This window comes from Scyliorhinus canicula, chromosome 8 (assembly GCF_902713615.1).
Source record: "Scyliorhinus canicula chromosome 8, sScyCan1.1, whole genome shotgun sequence".
NCBI lineage: Eukaryota > Metazoa > Chordata > Chondrichthyes > Carcharhiniformes > Scyliorhinidae > Scyliorhinus > Scyliorhinus canicula.
Window position 1 is genome coordinate 107,514,912 of NC_052153.1, and position 13,049 is coordinate 107,527,960.

Sequence of the window (13,049 nt, forward strand, 5' to 3'; positions counted from 1 at the left end):
CCGGGACCCCCGGTCCCGCCAGGACCCCCTGTCCCGCCAGGTAGGGGAGAAACCCGGCCAATGTTCTTGTAAACCTCCTCGGCACTCTCTCCTGAGCGTTCTTCCTGTAATGAGGTGACTAGAAGCGCACACAGCAGTCCAGTTGTGGCCTCAACATTGTTTTATACAATTCTAACATTATATCCTTACTTTTATATTCTATACTTTTATATCCTTACTTTTATATCCTTACTTTTATATTCTATATCTCAATGGTAACCTAGTGGAGTTCCCTTGGCTCCAGAGCTGCTGGTCTTCTGATTGAGCTTGCAGCGCCAAGTGCCTGCCTGCTATGTTTAATTAATCAGAACATTGAACCACCGGTCTTGCTGCTGGTGAATGCAAGCTTAGGACTCCCCGCTTCCTCCACCTGCCACCACCTCCACAACCCTTCGCCTGAGAGTGCCCCACCGCCCGAACAGCAATTAAAAGGTGGAACTTAAAAAGATCGTGGCCTGCTGAAGTAGAGGCTACAAGGGAGAGAGTCAAATGATAGGTATTGGTAAATTGTTTTCTCCACTTTAAAAACTACATTACGGTAAGAGTTCTAGCTTCTAAAAAAATAAATAATTTTCTACTTCACACGAATTTAAGGCAAGAGTTCAAATTAAAGTCTGAATGGATCGTTCAGGCCAGCTTTGCACTGCCTGCAGTACGCGAGAATCACTGGACGCTCCATGCAGTATGGATGACCACACATTCAGGAAGTGCCACCGGTTTGACCAGCCTGAGAGCTGTGTTTTCGAGCTTGAGCATCGGCTGGAGGCACAGTGGTGCACCCGCAAGGCTGAGAGATTCATGGATAGCATGGTTTTAGATGTGGTCATCCCACAGTTTAAAGAAGTGCAGTCAGAGGGAGAATGGGTGACCACCAACCAAAATGAGGGTGGCAGTGAGGTTGTCAGGAAAGCCGCAGAGTATGTCTCACTCAAGAACCATTTTTCTTTGATGGAAAAGCGTGAGAGTGACCCTTCCTTTGGGGAGTGCAGCCAAAGCCAAGATCACAGCACTGTAGGTGGCTTAACTGCACAAGTGGGGGGAGGTGGGGCAGGAGTGAAAGTGGAAGAGCAATAGTTGTAGAAGTTGTAATTGTGAGGAGTGCAGTTAGGCGTTTCTGCAGCCATAGTGGTGACTCCAAGGTGGCATGTTGCCTCCCTGGTGTCATGATCAAGGATGTTACTGAATGGCTGCAGGACATTCCGAAGGATCATAGTTCACATTGGTACTAACGCCACTGGTAGAAAAAGGGGTGAGGTCTTGCAACAAGAATTTAGGAATCTAGATAGAGGATGGAAAAGGACATCAAAGGTTGCAATCTCTGGATTACTTCGGGTGTAACGTATCAGTGAGTATGGGAATAGGAAGATAGAGCAGATGGCTGACGCGATGGTGCAGGAGGGACGGTTTTAGTTTCCTGGATCACTGGGTCAGTTTCTGGGGGAAGATAGATAGGATTGGTGCAAGTCGGAGGGGGGTGGGGGGGTTTACACAGCCAAATATAGAAGAAAAATCAAGTCAGTCTGGAAGGCAAAACAAAGATAGATATGTTAAGGCATGAGGGAGTATGGCAAGGCTGGATGGCTTTTATCTTATTGCAAGGAATCTTACGGGTAAGGCAGATGAACTGAGGGCATTGATTAACTGTGATAAATTATATATTGCCATCGAGAACATGGTTCAGGGAGGGTCAGGACTAGCACCTGGGGTCTAGGATCTTCAGGCCATCAGGGGGAGGTGGTAAAGATGAAGAAATTATGTTGTCATAGTGATCAACGAGTCAACTACTGCAGGGAATAGGGATATCTTAGCAGGCTCAAGTGAGTGCATATGATGGAAACTAAAACTAAAAAAGGGCAATCACATTACTGGGAGTCAGGGGGAGATCGAAGAGTACACATGTAAGCAAATCTTGAGAAGTGTTGAAATAATAGGGCAATAATAGTAGGGGATTTCAACTTTCCAAATATTAATTGCGATAAGCAAAGTGTGAAAGGTTCAGAGGGGCAGAATTCTTAAAGTACATCCAGCAGAGCTTTGAGCCAGCACATAGAAAGTCCGACAAGAGATAGCAAAATACACATCAGAGCAGTGGGAGTCATTCACAAAGGAGAGAGAGAGAGAGAGAGACGATGTTGTGGACATCAAGAGATGTGGCTGCAAAGGGATCAGGGCTGGGATCTAAATATACAAGGATATGTGCCCTATCAAAAGAACAGGCAGATGGGCAAAGATTTGTAAGTAAGGTATGAAGTTAAATCGATAGCAAGGAGCGATATAGAACCAGAAGGCATAGAATCTCTGTGGGTAGAGTTGAAGAGTCGCAAAGGTAAAAAGACCCTGGGCGGAATTCTCCCGTATCCGGCAGGCCGGGGGGTCCCGGTGGGACGGAGTGGCGTGAACCACTCCGGCATAGGGCTGCCCCAAAGGTGCGGAATCCTCAGCACCTCCAGGGGCTAGGCCAGCAGCGGAGTGGTTTGCGTCCCGCCGGCCGGAGTGGAAGGCCTTCGGCGCCGCGCCAGCTGGGGCCGAAGGGACTCCGCCGGCCGGCGCAGGCCCGTGCATGCGCAGGAGCATCAGCGGCTACTGATGTTATCCCCGCGCATGCGTGTGCGGGGGGGGGGGGGGGTCACCCTTTGCGCCGGCCATCACGGAGTCCTACACGAACGGCATGTAGGAAGAGTGCCCCCACGGCACAGGCCCGCCCGCGGATCGGTGGGCCCTGATCAGGGGCCAGGCCACCGTGGGGGCACTCCCCGGGGCCAGATCGCCCCATGTGCCCCCCCCCCCCCCCCCCCCCCCCCCCCCCCCCGGAGCCCACCCATGCCGCCGGAAGGGACGTAGAACGAGTAGGACTTCGGCCCATCACAGGTCAGAGAATCGGCGGGGGAGGGGGGAGGGGGGGGGGGGGGGGGGGGCACTGCGACCGGCGCAGCGTGTTTCCCGCCCCCGCCAAATCTCCAGCGTCGGAGAATCCAGCAGCCGGCGGGGCGGGATTCACCCCCCCCAGATTCTCCGACCCGGCCCCCTGATAGAAGTTTGTGCAGGCCTCCTAGCAGTAGTCAGGATGTGGGTAGAAAATAAATCAGGAGATAGAAAAGGCATGTTGAAAAGGCAATATTACAATAATCATGGGGACTTCAACATGCAGGTGGACTGGGAAAATCAGGTTGATAGTGGATCCCAAGAAAAGGAATTTGTGGAATGTTTAAGAGATGGATCTTTGGAGCAGCTTGTGGTAGAGCCCATCAGGAAACAGGCAATTCTGGATTTGGTGATGTATAATAAGGTAGACTTGATTAGGGATCTGAAGGTGAAGGACCCCTTAGGGAGCAGTGGGTACAATATGATAGAATTTACCTTGCAGTTTGAGAGGGAGAAGCTGGAGTCGGACGTAACGGTATTACAATTATAAGGGTAACTGCCAAGACATGAGGATGGAGCGGGCCAGAGTTGATTGGAAAAGGAAATAAGCAGGGAAGACAATGGAACAGCAATGGCAGGAGTTTTTGGGGGTTATTCGGGAGGCACAGCAGAAATTCATCCCAAGGAGGAGGAAACATGCTAAGGGCAGGACAAAGCATCCATGGTTGACGACGGAAGTCAAGGACAGCATAAAAGCAAAAGAAAAAGCATAAAAAGTGGCAAGGATTAGTGGGAAGCCAGAGGATTGGGAATCCTATAAAAGCGAGCAGAGGACAACTAAAAAAGCAATAAAGGGAGAGAAGATGCAATATGATTACAAGCTAGCTAGTAATATAAAGGAAGCTAGGAAGAGTTTCTTTCAATATATGAAAGGTAAGAGAGAAGCACAAATAGACATTGGACCACTGGAAAACGTGGCTGGAGAAGTAATAATAGGAAACAAAGAAATGGCAGACAAACTGAATGGTTATTTTGCATCAGTGGGACACCAGTAGGATGCCAGAGCTCCAGGAGAATCAGGGGGCAGAGGTGAGTGTAGTGGCCATCACGAAAGAGAAGGTTCTGGGGAAACTGAAAGGTCTGAAGGTGAATTGGTCGCCTGGACTGGATGGACTACACCCCAGGGTCCTAAAAGAGATGGCTGAGGAGATTGTTGAGGCATTTGTGGTGATCTTTCAGGAATCACTGGAGGCAGGAAGGACTGGAAAGTGGCTACTGTAACACCACTGTTTAAGAAGGGAAGGAGGCAGAAGATGGGAAATTATATGCCGGTTAGCCTGACTTCATTCATTGGTAGGATTTTGGAGTCCGCTATTAAAGATGAGATTGCGGAGTACTTGGAAATGCATGGTAAAACAGGACTGAGTCAGCATTGCTTTGTCAAAGGGAGATCATGTCTGACAAATCTATTAGAGTTCTTTGAGGAGGTAACAAGGAAGTTAGACAAAGGAGAACCAGTGGACGTGATTTATTTCGATTTCCAGAAGGCCTTGGACAAGGTGCCGCATAGGAGACTGTTAGATAAGTTAAGAGCCCATGGTGTTAAGGGTAATATCCTGGCATGGATAGAGGATTGGCTGACTGGCAGAAGGCAGAGAGTGGGGATAAAGGGGTCTTTTTCAGTATGGCAGTGACTAATGGTGTGCCTCAGGGGTCTGTGCTGGGACCACAACTTTTCACAATATACATTAATGACCTGGAAGAAGGAACTAAAGGCACTGTTACTAAGTTTGCAGATGATACAAAGATCTGTAGACGGACAGATAGTAATGAGGAATCAAGGGGCTGCAGAAGGATTTGGACAGGCTAGGAGAGTGGGCAATGAAGTGGCAAATGAAATACAATGTGGAAATGCGTGAGGTTATGCACTTTGGAAGGAGGAATTTAGGCATAGACTATTTTCTAAATGGTCAAATGCTTGGGAAATCATAAGCACAAAGGGACTTGGGAGTCCTTGTTCACAATTCTCTTAAGGTTAATGTGCAGGTTCAGTCGCAGCTAAGAAGGCAAATGCAATGTTAGCATTCATGGCAAGAGGGCTAGAATACAAACCAGGGATGTACTTCTGAGGCTGTATAAGGCTCTGGTCAGACCCCATTTGGAGTATTGTGAGCGGTTTTGGGCCCTGCATCTCAGGAAGTATGTGCTGGCCTTGGAGAGGGTCCAGAGGAGGTTCACAAGAATGATCCCTGGAATGAACAGCTTGTCATATGAGGAACGTTTGAGGACTCTGGGTCTGTACTCGTTGGAGTTTAGAAGGATGAGGGGGGATCTTATTGAAACTTACAGGATACTGCGAGGCCTGGATAGACTGGAAGTGGAGAGGATATTTCCACGTAGGAAAAACTAGAACCAGAGGACACCATCTCAGACTCAAGGGACAATTCTTTGAAACAGAGATGAGGGGGAACTTCTTCAGCCAGAGGGTGGTGAATCTGTGCAACTCTTTGCCGCAGAAGACTGTGGAGGCCAAATCACTGAGTGTCTTTAAGACAGAGACAGATAGGTTCTTGATTAATAACGGGATCAGGGGTTATGGGGAGAAGGCAGGAGAATGGGATGAGAAAAAAATATTAGCCATGATTGAATGGAGGAGCAAGACTCGATGAGCCGAGTGGCCTAATTCTGCTCCTATGTCTTATGGATATGACCATATGGATATGGAGAAGGAAAAAAGGGGAGGCTTATGGCAGATAAAGTGGGCTCAAACCATGGATGCCCTAAAGGAGTACAGAAAGTATAGCGGGGTGCCTAAAGTAAAATTAGGAGACCGAAGAGAACGTGTGGAAAAACACTGGCGGGCAAAGTAAAGCAAAATCCCAAGGTGTTTTACAGGTATTTTAAGGGCAACCAGGGAAAGAGTAGGGCCCATTAGGGACCAAAGTGGCAATCTGTGTGAAGTCAAAAGACGAAGTTGATGTATTAAACGAGTATTTTGCATCTGATCCACGATGGAAAAGGATAATATAGGTATAGAAAGACAGAAAGGGGATTGCAATATAATTAAACAGCAGCTGCCATATTCAGTTAAGTTTCTGAAAGTTAAAGACTTTCAGTGGACGAGTAGATTGATGCAGTGCAGTAGATTGATGCAGACAGGTAGTAGTCATGGTGTGGGACTGTGGTCAGGTGGACAGATGGTGAGGACGTCGGGTGGGTCGTCAAGCAGGTACTTGGGTAGTCAGTTGTGGTCCAGTTTTGCCTGTTCCGGCTAATCCCCGAGTTAGGCTAAGTATTAACCAACAAAACATTTATATCCAGGCACATTCTGTGTTTCTGGTTCAAGTGTCGAGATATTCATGGAGGGGAGCAGAAATAAGCAAATAGGGGAGAAATTTCCTGAACAATTTCCACATACATCCGAGACCCTACATTTGTAGGGTCCTGATACAGGCATCTCATGTATAGCGATTTGGACACCAGCAGATTTGGTCATTGATGGTTAACAATTATTTAGTAAACGTTCAAAATGAAAATTTGATTAAAAAGTACTTGCATAGTTATCATTTGTTGACAAAACAATTCAAATTCAATCAGGGTCAATCATTTTATCAACTCAAATATATTTCCTTTCAAGAACTCAGCACTCAGTCAAATGGCTTTTTAAATTGATTTTATCTGAGACATCAAATTGTTCCTTTTGAAGCCATGGTACAATTCAATATTATTTATTATAACTAAGAAAGCTGAAAGACCGACATGAGATCTGCTGAGTTAGCAAGGAGAAATGCAAATTAATTTTTAATGAAACTATTAAATAATTTTCTATTTGCAACAATATACCACCAGGATTTTATTTAATTGACTGTTTTGTCAGCCACATCTTTCCTGCTATTAAGATATTTGAATGAAATTAAATGATCTATACATAATTCATGGTTAAGTGAAAATTCCAGGAACTGTTTAATTCTTAATTTGTGCAGCTATTAAGTGGGTAATAGTTGCAGTTACTATATCAAAACACAGTTGCTTAATTTGCGACTGCTGAACTCAACTACTTCAACTTCATGGGCATGTTGAAACACTTATAATAGTTATTTCTTTTAAAATGAAATCAAGTGAACCATCCGCAAGACACATCAAACATTAGGTCAGTGTTATATCTCAGCTAAACAGAAATACAAATACCTTTCCCACTGTTGCAAAGAATTCGCCATCTGGAGACACTTTTAACAGATGGATTGGAGATGCAGTTCTGTAAAAGCAAATCAACATTCTTAGGTCACACCAACTCAAAAGCTAACACCAAGTCCAAATAGTTTTTCTGAACCTAAAATCTGCCAGGAAGGGAGGTTGTAAAATGCTAGGGAAGAAAAGACTGAAACAAAAAAAACGTTACCATCATGAGTAAACAAATTACCAAGGTCAAACAAAATTACATTCTCATTTCCTCCCCTCTTCTACTGAAGGTGGTGTCTCATACTACAGCACATATTTTTAGCAGATGACAACCCTCTAGCTTCTTACCAAAGTTAATATTTGAGCCTGGAGAGTGAACATTACTGGCATCATTGGACATTTCACATGAGCACAATCCTGTTCTCAAGTATCATTTACACAACCCAATTTTCAGCATGGTTAAAATTAGGAGCAATTTTTCTCCATGCTTGCTTTACCAAGGCTCACTGCATTATCTTCCTACTGTTTAGCCAACTGTGAGCAGTTAACTCAACATAAACCAGAGATTCAGTCTTTAGTTGCCTGATCCATATGCCTCAACATTAGAAGATGGGAAGATTTATTCCGTGAGGGAGGGAAGGACAAAAAGGAGGCTAAGGAAAGAAAGACAACTTATATACAATTATGGATACTGCTGGGGGAAACCAGAATTGGCTACAGTTGAGGTTCCAGAGAACCGGAGAACAGCCAAAACTGTTGTACTTTGTTTACGGGTAGAAGGAAATTATAGGTCAGTGATCTGCACATCAGTGGTAGGGAAATTATTGCAAAAGATTCTTATGGACAGGATTTTCTCGTATTTGGGAAAAAATGGACATATTTGCAATAAGCAGCATGGTTTTGTGAAGGGGAGGTCATATCTCACTACCGTGATCAAATTTTTTATGGAAGCGAGGAAGATGATTAATTTTTTAAAAATAAATTTAGTTTACCCAATTAATTTTTTCCAATTAAGGGCAATTTAGTGTGGCCAATCCACCTAGCCTGCACATTTTTGGGCTGTTGGGTGCGAAACCCACGCAAACACGGGGGGAATGTGCAAACTCCACACGGACAGTAACCCAAAGCCGGGATCGAACCAGGGACTTCGGCGCCGTGAAGCTGCAGGGCTACGCCACTGTGCCACCCGACAAAGATGATTAATGAAGGCAGGGAATTAATGTTGTCAACATGGACTTCAGTAAAGCCTTTGACAAGGTCCCTCATGGCAGAGCGATAGAAAATGTAAAATCACAAGGCAGAGGTGAGCTGGCAAGATGGATACAGAACTGGCTTTGTCATGGAAGCCATGATGTGGAGATGCCGGCGTTGGACTGGGGTGAGCACAGTAAGAAGTCTTACAACACCAGGTTAAAGTCCAACAGGTTTGTTTCAAACACGAGCTTTCGGAGCACGGCTCCTTCTTCCTGAAGAAGGAGCCGTGCTCCGAAAGCTCGTGTTTGAAACAAACCTGTTGGACTTTAACCTGGTGTTGTAAGACTTCTTACTTTGTCATGGAAGACAGAGGGTAACGATGGAAGGGTGCTTTTCGGAATGGAAGGCTATGACTAGTGGTGTTCTGCAAGGACTAGTGCTGGAACCTTGTTGTTCGTAGCAGATATAAATGATTTGGAGGAAACTGTAGCTGGTCTGATTGGTAAGTTTGCGGACGACACAAAGATTGGTGGAGTTGTGGATAGTGAAGAGGATTGCCAGGGGATACAGCAGGACATAGATCGGTTGGAGACTTGGGCGGAGAAATGGCAGATGAAGTTTAATCCAGAGAAATAATAATAATATTTATTGTCACAAGTAGGCTTATATTAACATTGCAATGAAGTTACTGTAAAAAGCCCCTAGTCGCCACATTCCGACGCCTGTTCAGGTACACTGAGCGTGAGTTCAGAATGTCCAATTCACCTAACAGCACGTCTTTCGGGATTTGTGGGAGGAAACCGGGGCATCTGGAGGAAACCCACGCAGACACAGAAGAACAGCTTGGAAGGTCTAATACAGGTGGGAATTATACAGTAAATGGCAGAACCCTAAGGAGTATTAACAAGCAGAAGGGTCTGGGCATACAGGTCCAGAGATCACTGAAAATGGCAACACAGGTGGATATCAGTCAAGGAGGCATATGGCATGCTTCTCTTCATCGGGCGAGTATGAAAATTGGTAAGTCTTGCTGCTGCTGGATAAAACCTTAATCAGGCTACATTTGGAATATTGCATATACTTCTGGTCATCATACAGAAAGTTTACTAGGATGTTGCCTGGTCTGGAGGGTAGTAGCTATGAGGAGAGATTAGATAAACTTGGATTGTTTTCACTGGAACGGCAAAGGTTGAGGGGCGATAGAGGTTCATGGAATTATGAGTGGCATGGACAGAATAGAGAACAAGATTCTTTTTCCCAGGTTGAAAAAGTCAGTTACTAGGGGACATGGGTTTTAAGTTGCACATGAACCGAAACGGGACTAGCATTCTTGCAGGGAGGTTTGCTAGTGCTGTTGGGAAGGGTTTAAACTAACTCCGCAGTGGGGTGGGATCCTGAGAGAAGGTTGTGGGTGGCACAGTGGTTAGCACTGCTGCCTCACAGAGTTAGGGACCCAGGTTCGATTTCGCCCTCTGGTGACTGTGTGGAGTTTGCACATTCACCCAGTGTCTGCGTGTGGTTCATCCGGGTGCTCCGTTTTTCCCTCCCACAGTCCAATGAAATGCGGGTTAGCTGGATGGCCACACTAAATTACCACTTAGTGTTCAAAACGTTAGGTGGGGTTATGGTGGTGAAGTGGGAATAGGCAGGATGCTTTTTTGTAGGGTTGGTGCGGGCTCGATGAGCTGAATGGCCTCCTTCTGCACTGTAGGAATTCTATGATTCCAGAGCTAAATGCACAGCCAGAATTAGAAGCGACAGCAAGTAAGTTGGGAAGGAATCAAAGTTATAGGCCAGTTAAGTCACAAGGAGGTTTGGCAAGATTGGATGGTATTTATCTCAATGCAAGGACCAGGCAGATGAGTTGAGGGCACAAATTAAAACACGGATATATGCCATCATTGCGGTCACTGAGACATGTTTGAGAGAAGGGTCAGGATTGACAGCTCAACATTCCAGGATATAGGATCTTCCGGTAAGACAGGGAAGTAAAAGAGGAGGGAATCAATTGCAGCCGTAAGGAGAGGTGACATTTTAGAAGGCTCTTTAAATGAAGCAATATAGGTAGAGTTTAAAATCAAAAAGGAGCAACTGCATGGTTGCAAGTGTTCTATGTGCCCCCTAACAGTCCAAGAGAAAGAGAGCAGATATGTAGGCAAATTTCAGAGAAGTGTAATTGGGCGGCACGGTAGCACAGTCGTTAACACTGTTGCTTCACAGCTCCAGGATCCCAGGTTCAATTCCCGGGTTGGGTCACTGTGTGTGGAGTCTGCGCATTCGCCCTGTGTCTGCGTGGGTTTCCTCCTACAAATCCCGAAAGGCGTGCTGTTAGGTAATTTAGACGTTCTGAATTCTCCCTCTTTGTACCCAAACAAGCGCTGGAATGTGGCGATTATGGGCTTTTCACAGTAACTTAATTGCAGTGTTAATATAAGCCTGCTTGTGACAATAAAGAATATTATTATAAATAATAGGGTCGTGATCATGGTGGATTTTAACTTCCCCAACACTAACTGGGGTAGGCAGTGTGAAAGGTTTAGAGGGAGTAGGATCTTAAAATGCATCCAGGAAAACTTTTTAAGCCAAAACGTAGAAGGCTTAAAAATCCTGCAAGAGAGGCGACGGTCCTGGACTTAATTTTAGGTAACAAAGCCGGACAAGCTGTTGAAGAATCAGTGGGGGTGCATTTTGCAGACCGTGACTCAAGATTGTTATGGAAAAGGACAAGGATGGGCCTGAAATCGAAGTTCTAAACTGGGAGAAGGCTGGTTTTAATAAGATCAGATCTAATTTGGCCAGAGTGGACTGGGAGCAGATACTTTTAGGTAAATCTGTGACAGGACAGTGGGACATATTCAAGAAGTAAACAGGGAGAGCATAGGGCCAACATGTTACAATAAAACAAAAGGGTGGGTCCAACAAATCCAGTGAACCCTGGATATCGAGGGAAGCTAATGGCACATATAAAGGGCGTAAAATTAGTGTGTTGGGCTTCAGAAAGATATAGATGGGATGGGAAAGTGGGTAGAAAAATGGCAGATGGAATTTCATAGAATTTACAGTGCAGAAGGAGGCCAGTCTGCATCGGCCCTTACAAAGAACACCTTCTGAAGCCCACGTATATACCCTATCCCCGTAACCCAGTACCCCTACTTAACATTTTTGGACACTAAGGGCAATTTAGCATGGCCAATCCACCTAACCCGCTCATCTTTGGACTGTGGGAGGAAACCGGAGCACCCGGAGGAAACTCACGCAGACACAGGGAGAACGTGCAGATTCCGCACAGACAGTGACCCAGCCGGGAATCGAACCTGGGACCCTGGAGCTGTGAAGCAACTGTGCTAACTATGTGGGGTTAGGCTGCAACTGTACGTGACCATGGTGAGACCACATTTGGAGTATTGTGTGCAGTTCTGGTCACCTCACTATAGGAAGGATGTGGAAGCATTGGAAAGGGTGTAAAGGTGATTTACCAGGATGCTGGCTGGTTTGGAGGATAGGTCTTATGAGGAAAGGTTGAGGGAGCTAGGGATTTTCTCTTTGGCGTGGAGGAGGATGAGAGGCGACTTAATAGAGGTTTATAAGGTGATGAGGGGGATAGTGACTATTTCCTCGGGTGGATGTAGCTGTTAAAAGGGGGCATAATTATAAAGTTCAGGGTGGGTGATATAGGAGGGATATCCGAGGTAGGTTCTTTACTCAGAAGGTGGTTAGGGTGTGGAATGGACTGCCTGTTGTGATAGTGGAGTCGGACATTTGAGGAACTTTCAAACGGTTATTGGATAGGCACATGGAGCACACCACAATGACAGGGAGTGGGATAGCTTGATCTTGGTTTCGGACAAGGCTCGGCACAACATTGAGGGCCGAAGGGCCTGTTCTGTGCTGTGCTGTTCTATGTTCTACTATGCTACCGTGCTGCCCCTGAATTTAACTGAAAAGTGTGAGATGATACACTTTGGAAGGAGCAATGTTACAAAGAAGTTCTGAAGAACAAAGGGACCTCAATGTGTTTGCCCATAAATCTCTGAAGGTAGAAGGGCAGGTTAATAGGGTGGTGAAAAGGGCTAATGGGACACTTGGCTTTTCAATCAATGCATAGATTACAAAAGCAGGGAGGAGTTATATAAAACTGTGATGAGGCCACAGCTGGAGTACTTTGTGCATTTCTGGTCATCACATTATAGGAAGGATGTGATTGCACTGGAGCATTGCAGAGGTGATTCACCAGGATGTTGCCTCGAACGGAACATGTAAGTTATGAAGATAGGTTGAATAGACTTGGGTTTGTTTTCACTGGACCAGATAAGACTGAGGAGCAACCTGATCGAGGTGGACAAGATTATGAGGGGCATGGGCAGGATGGATGGGGTGCAGCTGTTCCCCTTAGTTGAAGAGTCAGTTACGAGGGGGCACAAGATCAAAGTGAAGGTCAGGAGGTTTCGGGGAGATTTGAGGAAAATCTTTACCCTTAGAGTGGTGACGGTCAGGAACGCACTGCCTGGGAGGGTGGTAGAGGTGCCTCACATTCTTTAAAAGGTATTTGGATGAGCACTTGATATGTCATAACATTCAAGGCTTTGGGCCAAGTACTGGCAAAAGGGATTAGGTAGGCAGGTCAGGTATTTTTCATGCGTCGGTACAGACTTGATGGGCCGAAGTCTTATGTATTATGTGATTCTGTGAAAACAGCAGAAGCCTTTGAGGTGTTCAGAACGTGCAAGACGGAACTTAAAAAGAAAATTAGGGGAGTAAAAAGGGGACATGAAACA

General features: G+C 45.7%; 1 protein-coding gene across 1 annotated transcript in view; it reads right to left on the bottom strand.

Moving 5' to 3' along the window:
* The window catches only part of LOC119970433 (dmX-like protein 1), a 332,281-nt gene that overhangs the window by 219,987 nt on the left and 99,245 nt on the right, over nt 1-13,049 (bottom strand). The window contains 1 exon segment of the mRNA XM_038805043.1: nt 7,090-7,156. Within this exon segment, the coding sequence (XP_038660971.1) occupies nt 7,090-7,156 (67 nt within the window).